This window comes from Ananas comosus, linkage group 11 (genome assembly GCF_001540865.1).
Source record: "Ananas comosus cultivar F153 linkage group 11, ASM154086v1, whole genome shotgun sequence".
Taxonomy (NCBI): Eukaryota; Viridiplantae; Streptophyta; class Magnoliopsida; order Poales; family Bromeliaceae; genus Ananas; species Ananas comosus.
Genome location: NC_033631.1, coordinates 4,239,008 through 4,261,110, shown reverse-complemented (window position 1 = coordinate 4,261,110; position 22,103 = coordinate 4,239,008). Strand labels below are relative to the sequence as shown.

At 38.3% G+C, this 22,103-nt stretch overlaps 1 protein-coding gene across 8 annotated transcripts in view; it reads left to right on the top strand.

Moving 5' to 3' along the window:
* The window catches only part of LOC109717836 (tetratricopeptide repeat protein 5-like), a 119,979-nt gene that overhangs the window by 50,729 nt on the left and 47,147 nt on the right, over positions 1–22,103 (top strand). For 3 of the 8 annotated variants that reach the window (XM_020243768.1, XM_020243769.1, XM_020243770.1), the window contains exon 12: positions 13,755–13,826. The exons of 1 other annotated variant lie outside the window; for it this stretch is intronic. In XM_020243768.1, coding sequence (XP_020099357.1) covers positions 13,755–13,826 — 72 coding nt within the window. Of the gene's footprint in view, positions 1–2,573; positions 2,827–5,556; positions 5,657–5,948; positions 5,969–13,754; positions 13,827–22,103 lie in introns of those variants that run through there. 4 more of the 8 variants (XM_020243772.1, XM_020243777.1, XM_020243774.1 and 1 more) reach the window with 4 other exon arrangements.

Genomic DNA, 22,103 nt, shown 5'->3' with positions numbered 1-22,103 from the left:
GTTCAACAACACTAGGTTCACATGTTATCTCTACCTAGATCTCGACTCTAGGTTCACGTGTTCAACCTATGTTCTTTAACGCTAGGTTAGATGCCACACGACCTATGTTTAATAACACTAGGTTCTTTGTCATTCATGTCCAACCTATGTTTCATACACTAGGTTAAGTGCCACTCGATCTATTCGACAACCCTATAGTCCACATCGAGTTCAATAGATATCCACATTTTATCTAGCATGCATTATATGATGCCAACATGCATATTCTTTCTAACATGATCTACAACATGTTAACATTTGTCTATCTTTCTCATGATCTCATAATGCCATTATACATTTACCATCTAGAGCTTGCATTTAACAATTAGAACATATTCATAATATGTTAACATGCATATAATCTAGCATTTTCTCATCATGTTATCACACATGTATTAACTAGCATATTTGCATTATGTCACTAACATGCATTCTTTACAATATGCTCACATGCATTATTTAGCATTATTTACATGCATCATCTACATGCATCATCTAGCATTTCTATAATATGCTCATCGTGCATTCTATGGTAGTCATAGCATAACAATTAACATGCATTCACCTAGCATTTAACCCTTGCATTCATCTACCATTTATATGCATCAACATGAAACCACGTTTCTCTTAGACATAAGGGCGACCTAGTCGCTTCGGTGAGCACAACCCATCTCGATTCGCTCTCCGATTGCTTGTAGTCACTTGCAATCGGCCTCCCGCGGCACCAGGCACCCGGTTCGGCCCGATTTTGCTAATACTCACCAACCGTGCGTCGAATCGTGGCTCCGAAAATTATAGGTCTTCGGTTATGTGCCACGGTGCTCCAAATCTGTTTTCATGATTTTACGATGTTGCCTCGGCCCTCCAGGCGGAAACGAAGCTAAATAGTCTGTTTCTTCAATATCTTTACAACGGCTCGACGAATGCTCAAACCGAGTGCACGAACGCGTTCGGGGACCTAGCAATTAGGTTTACGGAGGGTCAATTGAGATCAAACTCTCATATTTTTGAAAACCCCAAAATTGGAGCCCTAGATGCAATTATAGCAAAATACTCCAATTCATCTCATGAATCAAGCATAAACCATCTATTTGGCATGCTAGGATTCCATCTAAACCATTTCTAGAGCTTAAGAATAAAACCCTAGAGTTCCACCATTAATGGGCACAAAAGCTTACCTCAAAGCTTGCCCAAATGGCCAAGGAAGAGGAAGAAGATGAGCACAATCCACTTCCTAGCCTTCTTCTCCACCCAATCCTCCTCTTAGATCCATCCTTGATGAGAAAGAGAGGAGAGCTTTAGAGAGAGAGAGAGAGACATGTGTCTTGAGGGTTTAGGGTTGAGAGAATGAGAGAAAAGATCTCATTCCCCTCTCGTAAGGCCTCTACTAGTGCAAAATTGCAAGAAACCCCCTCAACAAGTCTCTTCTTGCAGCAGCCCGAGCTGGGCATTTTCGGGTCTCTAGGACCGGTCCTAGGCAGTGAAAGACCGGTCCCCGAAGGACCAAAGTTCCAGACTTAGCCAATTTTTCAGCATTTTCAGCCTTCGTCCGTTTTCACTCCGTTTTCGCTCGTTTTCGCTCGTTTGACCTCCGATTCATTTCAAATCGAATCGAGACTCTCCAAACATGTTTTCGAGCACGTTTTTATCATCTTTTCATCCACGCTAATGCCGGATTTAGTCTACGGTCCAACATAGCCTTTCGGGTTCCGTTTTCGCGCATCCGAAATGCCCGAATGCTTCCAAACTTCACCGGAACTTCACGAAACCATTCAAATGGCTTCCCAACCAAATGTACACCGTAACTTCATAATTTTAGAAGTCCGGTATCTTACATAATGACTGGCATGTAAACAATAGATAACAGGACGAGTGGCATACAACTTAGTGTAGAGTGACACTTGTGACATATAAACTTAGGGATAGGCGGATTCCCTAGTGATGAGTCATTGAACAAGAACTTATTGTAGTTAAACACTTGCATATGAACATTGGGATAGGTGGATTCTCGAGTGACTATTAGCCCTAGTGGATAGGGTATCCTCGAGTTGAGAGGATTGGATCATACTTACATGTCTGTTCAGAGCTTGTAAGCGGTCGCTCCGCACAAGCAGTGCGCTCCGGAGTTTGTCACACGAGAGATAGACTTATGGGGTCCCGAGGGATAGCCTTATGGGTTCCCGCAGACGATCTCGGGTTTGTTGAGCGAGTTGAGACTCCTTACCTTACGAGATGGCTATGTGAGTCGTGGGCGAACCTTCGGGTAAGCCAAGAGATTGGATGAACAAGAGAATAGCATTACTTCTTAGACATAGTAGCATGTTAGCTGATTACTTATCACATTGTGCATGTATACACTGTATATGATTTGGGCATAGTAGTGTAGCTTTCTTACTATGTCGTTACTGCTTTCACATATCTATCTACCTATCTATCTACTTGTGCCCACTTGGACCTAGTAGGGAGATCGGCAGAGTCGGCGGCCGAACCCACTAGGAACTATGGACAACAGTTCTCACCCCACTGTGTTGCAGGACCGAGCACGAGCGCACCGGGCGAGGACCGTGGTAAGGGCGTAGCGCCCTAGTGGTAGTAGAGGCCTTCCTTTTGCATTAGTAGCACTCTATATATATATGAGAGCAGAGATGAGGTATAGGTGGTGAGGTGCTTTTGGAGAGTTGTATTCATACTTATATTATGATGAGATGAACTTGTACCTATAATTTGGAAGATACAAATGTAGATGTAAATCGATTGTATAAGGATGAATGGATGTAATAGATAGAATCTCTCTTTTGTGCGCTTGTATGTATACTTGTGTTACTTGCTCTTATTGTATAGCACTTGTGGTGCTTCTCTCCTTATTGGATTGGGTCATGTATGTATTGAATTGTTCCTGGGCGAATTCTTGTACATGATCTCGTGGTTGAGCCTTGGGCGGACAGGGGAGGTGCTGTCCATTCGGCGTCTGTTTGACGCGCCCGAACTAGCCAAACTGGCGGTCTCGGGTCGGGGCGTGACACACTATGTCCACTCCAGGTATGAATGCAAGTCTACTATGCCATTCACATTTATTACCCAATCTACTTGGCTAACTCGAAGGTTACGCCACGACTCACTTCTCAATCTCATAGATGAGGAGAATCTGCACTCGCACACCGAGACCGTCTGCGGGACAACTACGTTTGCCCCTATCGTGAAGTACTCCGGAGACCACTACTTGGGTGGAGCGACCACGCCAAGTGCAAACAGACTAGTGAGTATGATCCGATCCTCACTAGAGGACACCCTATCGACGAGGGTCATAGTGCTTCTACCGCACTAATTCCAAATGCACAATTCAATAACCAGGAACTCTACTATCCCTAGAATCATGTCATCATGTGTCTCTACACTAGATTTGATGCCACTCGTTCAAATCATTAGTTGTAATTGTTCCAACTAATTTACATGCCACTCGTTCATGTTATAGTGCCTCGACTACACTAGGTCAATGTCAATTGATATCATTATCTCAAGTTCAAGTCGTCACTTATCTTGTCACTATAGGATTCATGTCACAACTAATCCTCATGCACCTTAGGTTCTTGTGTCAAGCTCACGATGCTACACCACTAAGGAACATGCAAGGAAACAGAAATGTAACTATACTAAACATCCTATAATGCATAAGTAACCATATGAGAATGTGATTAATACTATAACCGAGACATAGGGAGAAGTCCAACTGCTTCGGGATGACACCCCCCACCTTCTCGTGATGCCGAAACTCTAGATTCCAAGTTCCGCGATTTTTGGACGCCTCCTCGGCCTTCCAGGCGGAAACGAAGCCAAAAAGGTCTTTTTCTTCGATATCTCCGCGCAGACTCGACGGATCGCCGAACCGAGTTCACCACCGCTTCAGAAAACCTAACAATTAGGTTTACATTGGGTTAAATTAGATCAAACCCCAACATTTATCAAAACCTCAATTGGAACCCTAACATAGAACTATCGCAAGAATTCATCATACAACTTCACGATTCGAGCGATAACCATCTACTTAGCATCCTAGGGTTCCATCCAAACCATTTCTAGAGTATAAAATCCAAACCCTAGAAATCTACTATTAAAGCTCTATAAAGCTTACCTCAAGAGCTTTCTTCCAAGGTGAGGTAGATGATGATGAAGATGAAGATGAAGATCAACCCTTTAGTCTCCTTCTTCACCAATCCCTTCTTGCTTTCCACCTTGAAGAGAGAGAGAAAGAGAGCTTAGAGAGAGAGTGTGTGTGTTAGGGTTGCTAGTGTGAGGGAGAAGAGAGAAATGACCCAAAACCCCCTTCTATACACTCTCCTCATGCAACAATTGCAATAAACCCCTCCAACTTCCTTCTCACACTGCCCAGACTGGGCAGTTTTCGGGTACGGGGACCGGTCCCCCTAGGGAGGGTACCGGTCCCCGAGAGCAGAATACGCGCAGAGCAGCTGTCTGCCCTTTTTCCACGCATACGGGGTCCGGTCCCTGCTGGGGAGACCGGTCCCCGAGAGCACAAAAACTCTGCATATGTGCAGATTTGCACTAGCTTGCTCTCTAAGGCCCTCCACAATGCACTAAAGCCGTTCTTGAAGCCTTCGGCCTTTCCGAAGCGTCCCGAACCAACTTCCGATCAATTTCGATCGAAGTTCGGATTCACGTTTCGAGGTTTCATTTCCTTACAATTCGGGCAAAAGGCTTCAATTTAATTTTACAAAATCTTCAAAATGTTATACAGATGAAGAAGTTGTGGGGTTTATGTATAAATCTAAAGCCTTATCGAGTCTAATGGCTTTAAGATTCCATCTTATCAAAAAATAAAATCATCTTATCGAAGGGAAATAAAAAAAATAAAAACTATTGAAAGTAACTAAAGCTGGAGAACTGTAGAGGCTGACTAATCCTTGTTTAACCAACAGATAATATGGACTAAATAAGAATAATTGAATCTGTTACGACATATTTTATCTATATTAGGATACTGTGTATTATTGCCTTCTATAGAGTAGGATTATATAGTATGTAATTCTAGTTATACTTACTATAGTAGTCATTGTTACTATAGTAAGACAATCTCTTGTACTATATATATTCGTTAATACAACTCAAGAGGGTATGCTCATGGTTGAAAATATATTTCACAGCTCAATAAAAATTTTTCAATCTGACAATGGTACGGAATTTGTAAATGACAAGTTTTCTAGTTTTTGCTCACAAAATGGAATTATTCACCGATTTTCTTGTCCTTGCACTCAACAAAATGGCCTTGCTGAGAGAAAACATGGGCATTTATCTAACATTGTTAGAAGTCTATTGTTTCAAGCTGGCTTGCCTCTTCGTTTTTGAGCTGATGCCATTCAAACTGTTGTTTTTCTTGTAAATCGACTCCTGTCTCTTACTGTTTTAAATAGGCGGTCGCCGTATGACATTCTCTATGGTTGTGTTTCTCCTGACTTGCAACTTATCAAAGTCTTTGGATGTTTATGTTATCCCGATGTTCAGGACATTGCAGATCACAAGCTCTCTCCCCGATCACTTCCTTGTGTTTTCTTAGGCCTTTTTGACAAACATAAAGGCTTTCGCTACCTCTATCCGAGCACTGGTAAAGTTTTTATTTCTCGCCATGTTACTTTTGTTGAAACTGTTTTTCCTTACTCTTGTCTGTCTAAATTTTCTTTCTCACCTTCCCCTACTACCTTAAATTTTCAAATGTTTCAACATTTTCTTTCTAATCCTCCTTTACTGGGCGAAAGTCGTTTCGTCCTTCCTCTATTGATGCCATCTCTGGTTTTTCCTTCACACGCCCTTTTACGGACGTTGGTTTAAATGCATCTGTTTCACCGTCTAAGACTGTATCGACTTTTCCTTCCACCTTGAATCATGATGCCACACAGGTTAGTGATGAACATGCTGCCACTGTTGCTGGTCCACCTGAACTCCGAGTCTATACCAGACGACACACCCTCCGACCTACTGCTGCTACAGCTTCACCTTCTCCTGTTGAGTTGACGCCTTCTACATCTGACAGGCTATCTTCACCTCAGCCTGCTGAGCCTTCTTTACCACTCCGAACACACTATGCTTACTCGATCTATGAATAAGAATTTTGCCGGGTCTACCTCCTTCTTAGCTTCTACACATACTACTCTTCATACTGAGCCTACTACTTTTCATGAAGCCTTTTAGGATGCAGGTTGGCGTGCTGCCGTGGCTGAAGAATTTGATGCATTACTCACCAATGATACTTGGGAGCTTGTTCCTGCTCCTCCTTCTGTCAATTTTATTGGCTGTAAATGGGTCTACAAAGTCAAACAGAAGGCGGATGGCTCTCTTGAGCGTCTCAAAGCTCGACTAGTGGCTCAGGGTTACAAACAACAACAAGGCATTGATTTTGATGAGACTTTTTCTCCGGTTGTCAAGTCGACCATTATTCGTACTGTTCTTTCGGTCGCTCTCTCCTCTGGATGGTCTCTGCGACAACTTGATGTGAAGAATGCCTTTCTTCATAGCACTCTCTCTGGGCAGGTTTATATGAAGCAACCACCTGGCTTTGTGCATCCTTCGCTTCCTAGTCACGTTTGCCGTCTACGCAAAACGATATATAGTCTCAAACAAGCTCCTCGGGCTTGGTTTTAGCGCTTCACTTTCTTTCTTTCTGAGATTGGTTTTGTCGGCAGCACTGCTGATCCCTCAATGTTTGTTTGTCATTCTTCCTCTGGAACTCTTGTTCTCCTCTTGTATGTTGATAATATTATTGTCACCGGCAGTTCCTCATCTCTTCTCGATGCTCTTATCGTCACTTTACAACGCAAATTTGCCATGAAGGATCTCGGACCGCTGCATTATTTTTTGGGTATTGAGGTTCATCGCTCCCCCTCTGGTCTTCATCTATCTCAACAAAAATATGCGCATCAACTGCTTCAGCGACATGGTTTTCTTGACAGTAATCCCGTTTCTACTCCTCTTTCGCAAAACTCTCGCCTCTCTTCCCATGAGGGGAGTCTTCTTCAGGATCTATACACTTATCGTCAGATAGTTGGTGCTCTCCAGTATCTCACTTTCACTAGACCGGACGTTTCATATGCCGTCAACTCTGTTGCCCAGTATCTCCATGCACCTCGTGAACCGCACATGCAAGCGGTCAAGAGTATTCTGCGCTATATTCGGGGGACGCTGTCTTATGGCCTTCATATCTCTCACTGCGACAATCCTTCTCTTGTGGCCTTCGCTGATGCTGATTGGGCTGGTTATCCGGATACACGTCGCTCTATTTCTGGATATTGCATTTTTGTTGGGCCAAATCTTATCTCCTGGTCCGCTAAGAAACAACCCACCATTTCTCCATTTCTCGTTCTAGTTCTGAAGCAAAGTATCGTGCTGTAGCCTACACACTTGCTAAGACAGTTTGGATTCGTCGTCTCCTTCGTGACTTTCGTGTTTTCTTATGGCGCTCTATCAGTATTTATTGTGATAATCTCAGCTCCACCTACCTTGTGGCCAATCCTGTTCTCTATGCTCGCACGAAGCACATTGAACTTGACCATCAGTTCTTGCGGGCAAAAGTTCAGTCTGGTGATTTGGCCTTAATTCATATCCCTTCTGACAAGCAACTTGCCGATATTTTCACCAAGCCCCTTTCACCCTCTTGGTTTTCGATATTGCGGCTCAATTTTCGCATCCGACCATCGGATGCTTAGCTTGCGGGGAGATATTACGATATATTTTATCTATATTAGGATACTGTGTATTATTGCCTTCTATAGAGTAGGATTATATAGTATGTAATCCTAGTTATACTCTTACTATAGTAGTCATTGTTATTATAGTAAGACAATCTCTTGTACTATATATATTCGTTAATACAACTTAAGAGGGTATGCTCTTTTGCCCTTCTTACAGAATCCTTATGTAACCACCTAATGAGAAAATCATGTGAGAAGCTTAAAGATAAAATCTCTATCTAACAAACTTAAGATTAAATCAAGCTAGATTTCATTTCTTGTCTCCGTTGATAAACATCTTCGATCCAAAGTTTAGGAGTATGTCTACGCTTCTGGATATATGTTTGGTGCCCATCGGCCCGGCATCAATGATTCTCCTGTTAGGATCCCAACCTAAGACCGTTTCATTATTTTAATAATCGTTTCCATAACTTCCATTCCTTTTTAAGTTGATCCTACGTATTTTTAAGCTGACCTTTGTCATAATATCTTTCGATCACATTTTTGAAGTTCCAACCCAAATTACTCCGTGTAGCTTTATTAAAGTGGGTTCCTGAATGGTTCCCTAATTCATTTTTCAAGCATAAACCATAGATAATACGACTAATATCCTTTTACCATGTTTCCTTTCTTTTTGGCTCAATACTCTTCCTATCCTTCTTTAACATGGCCATAATTGATCACCTCTCTCTACAATATCGATAAGAAAATAATAATGCAAAGCCACGATGTTGACCAAATCAAGATAATAATAGTTTTACATTTATATGAAAGATAGTAATGTTTCTTTGTCTTTTAGCCATAAACAAAGATTTTCCATCATTAGTTAAAGTTGATTGAAATGGCAACGTGATGATGTGGCGCTAATGTGGCATCCTACTTATTGCCACATCATCACCCACAATCATTATGATGGCATGGCATTTCAATCATTGCTGCATCATCGTCGCGTCATTAGGAGGGAGGGAAGAGAGGAAGTTCTTTTTTGCACTTAGTGCATCAAATCATCCATGCACCACAATTAAAATTTTTTTGATGCGTGACTGCACGAGAAATAATTGTCTCAAGTCGGCAATTTTTCATATGTTGCCCTTTTTTATGCTGAAGATCACATTCAATGTGTTTTGTTATGGTTTGAAGACATCTTTGTTTAATTAATTTGTCACGCCCCGAGCTCCGCCTATTTGGTCGGATTCGGATACGCCAACAGACCGCCGAACAGACAGAGTTTCTCTTGTACGTCCTAGGCGTAGGCGTCACAATCCATACAATACACGAGATTCCAACCAGGAACAATATTCAACACAGATTGCATAAGGAAGGTATCGAAAACATAAATGCTAAACTATACAAGCATTCATCTCAGTTTTATATTACATTAACCTTCAAATACAATCAAATTATCACTATTATTACAATTTAGTGTCTTTCTTTTTCCATACCCCTAGCGAAGCTGACTTGGGGTACTGCTATCCCTGGTCTCGGTGGTAGCGCGCTATCTACGGAGCTACGCCCTTTCCTCACGCTTTTGCGCCGCTCTCGTGTGAACCTGAAACCCCGAAACAACGTGGAGTGAGAACTATGTCTATAGTTCCCAGTGGGTACGGCCACCCAAGAGAAAAGCTCGACCCACCAGGTCCAAAGGAGGCACTGCAATCAAGTTAGTCCAATAAATATCCACAAATAATTTATGCCAATATTAAATACATATGTATGCCTCAAGACATGCAGTATGCAGATTATGCAACAATATATAAGTAGATCTACTGATTCTACTTTCTATCTCGCTATCCATAGCTCATATCCAACTAGCTTTTAAGATTTTTTTTACCTTAGATTCATACTATCTACCACTCGCTCTTAAGGTTTCATCTATCTTAATCAAGCTATCCACCCGACTCGGCCTCGAGTCAATCATCCGCGGAATACCGTGTCAAGCCAGGCTCGAGTTGAAGGACGTCTCACAAGCACCTCGGCCTTAAGTCCACTCGACTATAGGTCTACCACAGGGTGAGGAGAACCGTCGAACCCCAAAACCACAAGTCGCTCAAGCTCAACGGGCAAGGAGAACCAACATACCCGTTCTGAGCTCATACCGAGCGAGGAGAACCAACATACCCGTAGTTCTGATTCACTTGCACTCAACCACTACACTTGCAGCCACCTGTCCTAGGGATTTTGGAATCCACTTCCAAGTCTTAAGGGTTTAACACATACCTTATTTGTTAACCTTTCTAGGTTTGAACCATTCATTTACTAGTGGTCCTTCTACCACTATAATCCACAACTTTGTTTCAAGTACACTAATTCTCACTATATATCATAACTTAGGTTCAGTCACGCTAGGTTCTATGTCATTTCCACCTAGATCTCGACTCTAGGTTCACTTATTCAACATATGTTCAATGACACTAGATTCATGTCCAACCTATGTTTACTAACATTAGGTTCATGCCACTCGATCTACTTATCATCCTAGTTGTCCACACCTAGGATTGTAGTTTACACGTTCTCGCTTTGCAACTGTCGAGTTCTCTAATCGACCTAGAGTTATCGACCCATATTCAATTCATATGAATCTAGCATGTTCACAATGTGTCAACATTTATATATCATCTAGCATTATCCACAATATGTCCATATGCATATTTCAATAGTACGTAACATTAACTAACATAATACGATTCATGCATTCATATTATCAATCACAACCTACCACTACACATATATGCATCAATAAGAACCATACTTCACTTTGGCTTGGAAGCGACCTAATTGCTTCGGTGAAGCACTACCCACCTTTAAATGATACCGAAATGCGAGAAATCTACTTCCCGCGATTTATGAACGATCGCAATCCTTGCTCGCGACAAACAAGGCTAAAATGAGGTTTTCCTCACTAGCTTGCCGTAGGCTCGTCGGAACATCGATCCGAGCTTTCCATCGCGTCGGTTTCCCCTCAATTAGGTTTCCACGCGATAATCCCAAGCTAGAGCCTCAATCCTACAAATTAGCATTTTCGAGTTTAGGTTTTACACAATCTAAGAACTTATAAGGTAATACAAACTCTAATAATTCAAGAACTTCAACCAACTAATTTAGGAATACTAGAGATTAACTCCTGTTATTTCTCATTCCTACAGCTTCATATCAACCCAAGAGCTCACATACTATATTCAGCATATAGTCTTTCTCTAAGATTTATAGAAATTACAAGCTATAGCAACCCAATAGCATCCAAGCTAAATCCTCTTTAGGGTAATTAGAACGAACCTTATCAAAGAGATATCACCCTCTTTACCTCAGGTTCCACTTCACCAGGGAAACCTTGCTCTTGAACTCCTTCACAACCAAACAACACTCAACATATAGCTCCTTCTCTAAGCTCTTCATGGCAACACAAGCTCTAGCAATCAAAATTCCATTGCTTAAACCTTCTAAGGCAGATAATACAAATCCTATCACAGAGGTATCATAACCTCACCTCGGATTCACTCTCCACCAGGTATCTCCCAGCTGCTGAAATTCTCCTCAGCCCAAAACATCAAATCCACCAACTTCTCCCTTCAACGCACCATCCACTCTAGGTTTAGAGGCAGAAGAAGAAAAGAAATGAAAAGAGAAGAAAGGAGATGTTTCCCTGTACGTAGGGAAGCTGGTGGTGACCTGGGGTTTAAAGATAAGGGCAAACAATTGCACCTAAACCCTCCACAAAAGCCACAATTCACCTTTACAATACAGTCCTCGTGACTGGGTACCGGTACCCCCCTGTTCTGGTACCGGTACCCAGTGCAAAACCTGCACAGGTAGCAGCAGCCTTACTCTGAGTTCGTTTCGCCTGGCCACTTCGCGCCAAACATCTCGCAACCCTTCTAAAATATGCCATTAGCTATCCCGACAACTCCAAATTAATTCGGGAATACTACAAATTATCCTCATGCTTCACTTTGATTCATTTAATCAAAGTTAGCGTCGTAATCCGGAGATTCTCATCTAAACTCGTTTCGTGCCCGATTTGCACCGAAACACTCAAATATCTCCAGAATTTATTCCCACGCCTCTAGAATTACTTGGGAAAGACGCACATCTAGTTCAAACTTCTCTTTGATCCCCCAGATCCAAGTTAGCATTGTAACCCGGAATTTCGGTATATTACATAATTAATTAATTTATTCTTTATAGTGCTTTGTTGATCTGGTCACCTGATGAAAGCAAAAATTTCTCCTTTTTTCCCCCTCCTTCGTAGTGATGTGATGGTGATGTGATTGTGCTAACATGCCACATCATCATGTTGGTTCAGATTGATGATATGACAATAACTAAGATGCCACGTCGCTACCACATCAGCAACACCTCATCATTCAGTCAAGTTTATTTGACAACATAACTTAATTGTAACAATTCAAGAGGTTTAAGCCAGAATTTGCAGCAAAGTAGAGGACTGAAGTGCCACTCTCTTCATTGTTTGAGGACTATAGGTGGAAGTTATCGTTTTATTTTTTGTAATTGTAGATATTTTTAGCTGTGTTGTCTCCCTTTTCTAAAATCACCTCAAACTTCTATAAAAGAATTAGTTCGATTACCTTGCAAGGATTTAAGTGCCCATTGACATGAGCCGTATCTACCGTGCCGTATCGTGTCAACAAAATATCGGCACGATACAGTCCCTGTGCGCCTATGACACAGCTCAAAACCCTCTATTCTTTAAATTAGTAAGTAATTTTCTCAATAAAGTTCAAAAGATTTGATAAAAATATATAATAAACAGTTAGAATATTTTGTTGCTAAAGAAAATAAATATTTAATGTGTCGGCACACATGAATTTTTTCTGACCGGCACGAATCGGCACGGCCCGGCACGCACCGTGCTTTACCGTGCCGGAAAGTTTTCGGCATGACTCCGTGCCACGGCACTTTAATCCTTTTTACCTTGTGTGCATAAATACCACCTAGCAAAATGATTATGGATTGACATATGAACACATATACAGCTATTTTCATCTATTTACTATCTAACTGAAGCCTCAGTTATCTCCATGAGAAATGAAACAAAATAATTACAATCTTGGGAACAAAAAAAAATAGTAGATCAAGATCAGGAGCTGAAATTTCACTTTTCTTTTGTGCTGTAAGTTTCAATTTTGTGAAAAATACATTCTGCTTTCGTTGAAAACTAGTGATAGTTGAGATTTCTACTTAGATACTTCAATAGCTATTTTGGATTATATTGATGCTTTTGGAGGAATCAACTCTTCAGGAAATCAAGAAGCAAACAATTATCAGAATAGAAAAACATGTGCAGTGGATGTTTATAACTGCAACCGAAGATTTGAAAGAAATTTTCTTTTAAAAGGACAAAAGAAAATCTTCAACAGTAGGTTGTCGACAATGCAACTCAGATCTCAATCACTTTGTAGACAACCTTACATTAAGTGGTGATTTTGGGAGAGGCGATCAAGCTTGTTGTTTGGTACAAGAAGGGGCTACAAGGGTTTGCCATTTAAAATTTGGAGAAAGGAATAAGTTGTTGTCCTATTATACTTTGTAATTATGGTTTATGTGGGGTAATTTGGTCATCAAACTATTTTATTTTAGGTAGAACTCATTGTCAATACAAGTAGCAATGGTGTCAGGTCAGTGAATGGTTTTGGTCTAAGTTGTGGACTCAGACAAGAATGAGAAAAAGCAAACTGTAAGAAAGGTAGCATACATAAAGGCTACCTTTGGAACTTTGCTTTATCCTCAGGGCTTTCTCCTCCCTCAGCCTATTTTTCAAGCCTACTACTGGGATTTGAATTTCATAAATTTCTCTATCAAATTTTTGCATACATTTAAGGGTTTATATTGCAACCTACCATTAGTATGATACCATTTTACATTGTATATCCTTGGAAATAATTGATTTTTATTTCCATGTAAACTAAGGTTTATTTCTTGTTGGTAATAAACATTTATTAATTTAAAGCTCTCTTGTCACAGATTAAGGAAGGTGATTGTGTTACTTTGGTGGACCCTTTTTACCGTGTGATGAATTTTTCGTGGAAAGGCAAGGTACATCTTGAGGATTTTATTACCCAATGTCATTCTTTTTTTTTTTTTTTCAAATTGAATATCGTTAAAATGCACATAGATGATCCACAAGTTCATATTTCTCTGAAGGAATATTTTTCTCTAGTTATCATCACATGTACCGGCCGTATGAGAAAAATAGAAAGTACCATATACACTCAAAAGGTTATATTTTTTGTTGCTGTCGGAATAAGTGGAAGTCCAAATCCTATTGACATAGTAACTGGAAGTGACCGACCGTTCCTAGAGCAAGTGGCAAAGAGCTTGGTGGTTGGTACCCAAGGTCCCAAGTTCGAATCCTAGTTGATTCACATTTCTAGCTAAGTTTATTTCTAAATGAAATAAACGAAGTGGGTAGCGTGCTACCTATCTCTCAAAAAAAAAGTAACTGGAAGTGAAAGAGAAGGTATTATCCACACATATTGATATGTATGTTCCATAAGAAAAGAAACTCTTTTTTCTTCTAATTGCAAATTGTTCTCGATTCACCAATTCTTATCTTTTTTATCCTTTTATAAAGGAACAATAATAAAAGAAATCAATAAAAAAAAAGATATAANATTGTTCTCGATTCACCAATTCTTATCTTTTTTATCCTTTTATAAAGGAACAATAATAAAAGAAATCAATAAAAAAAAAAGATATAAAAAAAAGTCAAACATTGGGATTCTTAATTATTCTGATTTTTTCTCAGATATTTGAAATATTCAAAAATTGACAATTGGTTGGTCAAATAATATGACGAAATAGCAAAATTAGGATTAGTGTGACGCCCCAACTTCCCAGGGAGTCACCCATCCTAGGACTACTCCCGTCCTAGCATACTTAACTCTTTTAACTTCTTGGGCCTAGCCACCGCCCAAAATGTTTAAGCCGGGTTAAGAGTTTAGCCCTATTATATCTTATATATAGGACTACCTGGGGTCTCACAATTAGTTAGTTCACTCTAATTTTGTGAGAAATTTAAAATATGATGCTTAACAATTATATATCATTTGGGTACAGAATTTCTACTACTTTATAAACTCTGTCAAAATGGGAAGCGAGCTATAGATTAATTGTTTTTGGCTTAAAAAGGGCATATACATTCATAAAGTATGTTTTGGTGTCAAGTGCAATGTATATGCCTACACTTAATGGCTTTCAAGTTAGGATGAGAATTTATGTTTGTGGGCCTGTGGGGTAGTCCTTCTAGGAAGATGCCAATTTATTTTGATTCAAATTTAAAACAGAGAAAATTGGACATGTCAGAATTCTCAAGAGTAAGCAAAATTTATGAAGCAAGATGTGGAAGCATTATGAGCAGCATTTTTGGATCATAAAGTCTCATTTTTTTCTTTTGATTAGGAAATTGTCTTTAGATGACTTGTCTATGCTGATAGCATATTAACATATATATAGGTTAACATCCGGCATATAGAAGTTCTCATCTAAAGAGTTAGAAAAATATTATGATATATATACTCGTATTTAAGTATTATGATATACATTCAAGCCCATTGCATTATTTTACCTTTCAAACTTCAAGTCCTTCCCATCAAGAGTTTACAGCCCATTCACAGTGCTAGGATGTTGGATTAACATATTGTATTAAAACACTTCCTCGATGCTTCACATTTCCCTTCCTCTTTTGCATTTGGAGTGCTCATACAATTAGCTAGAATGACGTTTTCCATTAGACACAAGGTAACCGGTAGGCAAAGGCAAGCGGTACTATGGATTGGTTCTGTGGAGTTGTGATAGCGCATTGCTTTAGTCAAAGAAAATAACATACGCCACATTTGACTGTTAAAACTTGAAGAAGTGTTGAAAATTCTGTCCATGTATGAGTCCCGGTTTGGAAGAAACTAAAAAAAGCCAAACAATTAAAGGCAAGTCTTTGGTCATTGTTCAATTGATGACAAAATTCTGTCGGCTAGGGAACAAAGGGATAAAGTTCTACTTATGTTTTTTTTGCTTCTAGGGTTAGCTGACATCATTTTTGATATAAAATCTCTAATTAATGGAACCTTGGGATAATGACCCAATTAAATGTCTAAAACAACCCCTAGGAATCTCTCCCAAAACAAAGGTAAGAACTGCCCGCCATTAGCCCTTTTAGGCCATTGCATGGTTCCCTTGTAGATGGTTTTCTGGTGCTTCGTGCAGATACTTGGGCACCATAGCTAGGATTTAAGTGCCGTAGCATGGGTTGGAAAGCAAGGATTAAGTTGGAAAGCAAGGATTTAAGCGCCGTAGCTTGGGTTTATGCCAAGCACTTGTTGGCATGGTATGGGATGGTATGTGTCGAGTTTTCAATGTCCTGTATCATACCAATGTGTGTTGTTGACAAGTTTACATGTGTCGACACATTTCAGCATGGAATATTTAATTTTTTTAGCACTTGTATATTCTAATTGCTTTTAGTATATATTCTTTATGAAATCTTTTGTAGAGTAGAGCTTCTTGTCACAGACATATGCTTTTAACTCGCAAGCGCCCGCCTTCCTCCTCAAAGATGCTAGTCCGGACCTACTTGTCCTATGACTAAGTTGCAAGAAAAAGAGATACTTTGGGGAAATGTAAAATTATATTACTTTGAAAAATGGAGTACAATATTTTGGGAGTTTGGGGCTTAGGAAAGACCTAAGACTCCATACTATCTATAGACTTATTGCCATTATTACAAATAAATATTCACCATTTATTATTTCTAGGGAAAGAACTGAGTGACTTTTAGACTTCAGCCTATGGCTTCTCGATTTACTTACCTACATTTGGCTTGTTTGGTTCACATTATCCTGCCAAAATTACAGAGTATCTTGTAGGAATCTTTTCATATTACTATATTTGGTTCATCCCCCGCAAGTAATCCGTTGGTAATAGAGGGGGGCGAGTATGATACATTGCGAGTGCTCGTTATTTCTGCAACTTATTGCAAAATTATAAAGTTACCCTTCTCCACCCCCAATTGCTTGAAAATTTAAATCTAAAATAATTTTTAGTTTTATTTTAATTAAAATTAAATATTTAAGTCTGCATTCAAATTAAATATTTTAATTTGAATATCTATTTAAAATTTGAATTCCATTTAAATTTGAATTTGTATTTCAAAATTAAGTTTAAAATTTTGATTTAATTTTAAATTTGAATTAAAATTTTGATTTGAATTTAAATTTGAACACAAATGAAAATATAATTCAAATTTTGAATTTGAATGGTTTGAATATAAATCTTGGACTGTTCAAAAATTAAATTTGAAATTAAAATTTGATCATTAAGATTCTATTGGGTCGAAGTAACTAAAAAATCAGCCCTTTAGAAACATTCAAAAAAAGGTTTAGTTTATAATAGAAATTATCCAAAAACTAAAATTTGATTTTAAATTTAATATTAAGTTTAAATTTAAATTCAACTTTTAAAATCCAATTGAAATTCGAATTCAAAATCAAATTTGAATTTAAAATTCAAACTCAAATCAAAATTGAAATTTAAAATTTGAACAACAAATATTTAAATTTGATTTAAAATCTGAATTTATTTTAAACTTAAATTTAAAGTTTCCCATTCAAATTTATGTGTTTAACGGTATTTTAGAAAGTATAAACTTTTACTATCATGAGTATATATATATATATATATATATATATATATATATATATATATATATATATATATATATATATAAAACAGATAAACCAAACAAGATAACCAACAAAATAATCTTATGTACACAGTAATTTGATATTACATTACTACAGTGAACTAAAAGGCGTAATGCAGCATTAGTAGTAATCTTAATCACATATGTGAAATTACTAGTTAGGCTGAGGTAACCAATAATGCTGCATAATGCGAACCAAATGGGTTCTTATCCTTAGAAAACCTTTTGAGTTACCCATGACACTTCAGCTTCGCAAGGTTGAGATGCTTCAGTCCCTTCACGCTATTATGTTTCAGTTCCCATAGTAGCTTCTAAAAGGATCCAAAATTGTGCGTTTTGAGTTTGTGTCACTATCAAGGGTAGATGGGTGATAGATTTCACGATGCGTGTGACAATCTCCCCCACCTATTGTGCAGACGCTTTCGTCTTGCGCTAGTGTATGTTCTCGTTCGTGTAGCCTCGATCATAGTTCGTCGTGCCTTCACACACGTCAAATCTCGAGCGCTGCTGCTATAGTCCGCATCCACCTCCGCACCATCCCCAAGTGCCTTTCCTCTTTGAGTATGATCGCTAGCCAGTTGTATGTGCGGATAAGTTTGTTGGCATGTTCGACCCGTCGAATGTGGTTGTCCTTCTCAACATGCATGCACACGCTACCGAGTTGCGGGACTCCCGCATGTCCTTTTAGGCTCTTTCTCGGATTTGCGTCTGACAGAACTACCTAACTCTCAATTGGGTAAAAGCTGCTCCAAGAACTCTCGAGGCTTGTCATCCTTGCTCTCATCCTTCTCCTCAAGGACCACTACTACCTCGACCCTTCTGTGCTCCACCTCCTCGCGTAGCTGTAGTGCTGAAAGGGTTTGATCCTTCGTCGCGTCCCTTCTCTCCCTTATATTGCGATGCTCTACCCCTCTTTTGGCCTCTCTTGCCTTAAGTAGCTTGCCATGATCGCTTTTGGTTCACTCGGTTAGTGCCTATCTCGTCTTGAGGCCTGCGACCTCGACCTGGGCACCGATGTCCTGAAGCAACACATCTTGCGCGTCTAGCTTGTCGTTGCGACGTGGAAGATCTGCCTTGAAATACTCCAGATGATGGCAGAATGTTGCCATGGCTGCGACAACATCCTCCTCTATCAAGCGAAGCCTCTCTTCCCACAAACTCATGGTCTGAGCTTATGCGGAGCATCGCTTCTTCACTTTCGTTGTAACTTTCTCTTGCAGGGCCCGCTCCGTTCTCCGAGGATGTGGCCTCCTTCGCGAGTGCCTGTGGCTTTTTGCTTCTTTCCTACTTGGTCTGTTTGGGTTCCGGCACATTATCAACGCCAACAGCATTTGACAACGACATGGTTTTTCCCTCGAACCGGCTCTGATACCAACTGTCATGGACTTATGCTTCTAACTCGCAAAAGCTTGTGTTGTGCCCGCCTTTCCGCTCAGAGATGGGCAAGTCTTCCTCACTCTTGTTAGTCTACTATTTGTCCTAAAACTAAGTTGCAAGAAAAAGAGATACTTTTGGGGTAATGAAAAATTATATAACTTATTGAAATGGAGTACAATATTTTGGAAGTGTGGGGCTTGGGAAAGACCTAAGAGTCGTTATTTATCGACCTATTGCCATTATTACAAATAAATATTCACCATTTATTATTTCTAGGGAAAGAACTGAGTGACTTTTAGACTTCAGCCTATGGCTTCTCGATTTACTACCTACATTTAGGGCTTGTTTGGTTCACATTATCCTGCCAAAATTACAGAGTATCTTGTAGGAATCTTTTCATATTACTATATTTGGTTCATCCCGCAAGTAATCCGGTTGGTAATTAGGGGGGCGAGTATGATACATTGCCGAGTGCTCGTTATTCTGCAACTTATGCAAAATTATAAAGTTACCCTTCTCCACCCCCAATTGCTTGAAATTTAAATCTAAAATAATTTTTAGTTTTTATTTTAATTAAAATTAAAATATTTAAGTCTGCATTCAAAATTAAATATTTTAATTTGAATATCTATTTAAAATTTGAATTCCATTTAAATTTGAATTTGTATTTCAAATTTAAGTTTAAAATTTTGATTTAATTTTAAATTTGAATTAAAATTTTGAATTTGAATTTAAAATTTGAACACAAAATGAAATATGAATTCAAATTTTNTCGTTATTTATCGACCTATTGCCATTATTACAAATAAAGATCCACCATTTATTGTTTCCAGAGAATCTAAAGAACTAAGTGACTTTTATGTCTCTGTCTATGGCTCTTCAATTTACTGCCTACATTTATTCTTAGAAAACTATTGAGTTGCCCGTGACACTTCAGCTTTCCAATGTTGTTAAGCTTTGGTTCTCATACGCTGTGATCCTTCGGCTCCCACAGTAGCTTCTGGAAGGATCCAAATTGGGCCCTTTTGAGTTTGTGTCACTATCAAGGGCAGACGAGCGATAGATTTCACGATGCGCGTGACATCCTGTACTCTTTTGTATACAAAAGTCTTTGTTCTCATAACTCGTTTACAATGATAGAGAGTTTGATTCAATGATCTATACTGTTAAACATGCTCTAGTGTTTTGAATTGTCTAGAAACCAAACTTCATGATTTTTCAAGATTATTCTCAAGTCTATTAAGTGAATATAAAATGCATACTCAAAATCAAACAACTTTCTAATAGTAGAAGATTGGGTTTTTCGATTCATTATCGGAGTTATTGATTTGGATCTAGAGAGTGAATAGAGAAATATATATATATATATATATATATATAAGATGAACCGAACAAAATAATTTATATACACTGTAATCTGATATTGCATATATGCAGTGAACCAAACGACGTAATGTAGCATCAGTAATAATTTGAATCGTAGATGCGAAATTACTTCTCACACCCCGAGGCCCTTTCTGTAAAACCTTTTTAGAACAAGGTGCAATTTGAAGCCCAGAGTTAGTTGAAAACGCTTATTTTCTCTTTTTAAATTTAGCCTTGCCTACGGGACGAACAGACCCGCCACAAACATAGGGATTTCTCTGTCCACATGGATAGAGTCTCTCCTATATTTGCATGATATACCAACCTAATACAATATCACAACCATCAATCTCTACTTACACAAACCATCAATCCGTATCATACACCATGCATGAGCATGCAAGATTCTCATACAGTTACGCGATCCTTAGCAGAGATGATGCGTGCATTCATACAGCTACGCAATCCTTCGCAAAGATGATGCAAATGCACAAACAACAATCAAAGAAATTCTTCTATCATTTGAAAGTATTTCTCACCCCGAACCTTTGTTTTAAAATCTAGAATTATGATAAAACCAAAAAATTTTTGAAAATCATTTCCCGAACAGAAACTCAGCCTCTTGAAAACCAACTACCATGAGGGATATGAAACCATTTTTGCCATAAAATCATAAACCATTGCAATAATTTCTAAATAGAAATTTATAATCTTATTAAACCAAGTAGCAAGCATCCAATTTTACTGAACCACCACAGTCTAAGTTAACCAAAGTTAACATAAGAGTTAAGATAACAAGATAACCGTAGCAGAAAATTAAGTAGTTCATTGGACCACTAAAACCCTCTAGTAATATCGAAGCCTTGCACCATGCCATGACCAACCTCACCCCCGATACCACCTGTAAAAATAGTGGGGTGAGAAACCAACTTAAGATATTCCAGTGACTACGACAAAGCCATGAAGGCAAAGCCGTAATCATCGGAATCTGAGGATAGTCAAGAGAGAGATATATGTTCAGCTAGAATGAAAAGCCTATAGTGGCAAGATATATATATATATATATATATATATATATATATATATATATACTACTTATAAAAGCGTGAGTTTTGAATTTTTTCCTCTTTCCCAAAATACCGGTCCCTATTAATATAATTCCAATCATATACTAATAATATCATTCATTCAACTTTAATGGAATAAATCACAGTCGTACAATTTTTATTTTATTTTTAAATTATCATAAAATATATTAATTCTTAGTTATTAGATCTAATCAATGACTGACGAATTAAGTATCTGTCACTTTTTTTACCTAAATCGCCCTCAAATAGTACGTATAAAATTTCACTTTTTATATGCATGTCATATTTTCTAATAACCGCCGCCCACATAATATCATATTTTATAACAAATAATATTCGCATTTCTAAATATTTTATTTCTCACACAAAATATCCGCCACCTATATAATATCCAATCACATAATACCTTCCGCATATATAATATTTAATCATATTTTTTAAAAGGTGAATATATAAAAATTATCTCAATTTTACCTATTAATATTTGAAATATGAGATATTTTTTCAATAAAATATAACATATAAATTTACAATTTAAAATTTTAAATTTGTAGATAAATATGATTCACAAATTGATATTGATTTGAGATAATTATTAAAATAATTGTTGACACAGACAAACCTTTTTTTAGTCGGAAAAAATATTGCATTTCATTTGCGAGAATAGAAAGAAATTTATACTTATCCAAATTTTTGTCAACTGAAGGATATTTGCTGTAAAATATTTTTCACAAGCGCCCCATAAAATAATATTCCATACTTATAAAAAAAAACGAAAATCTCTAT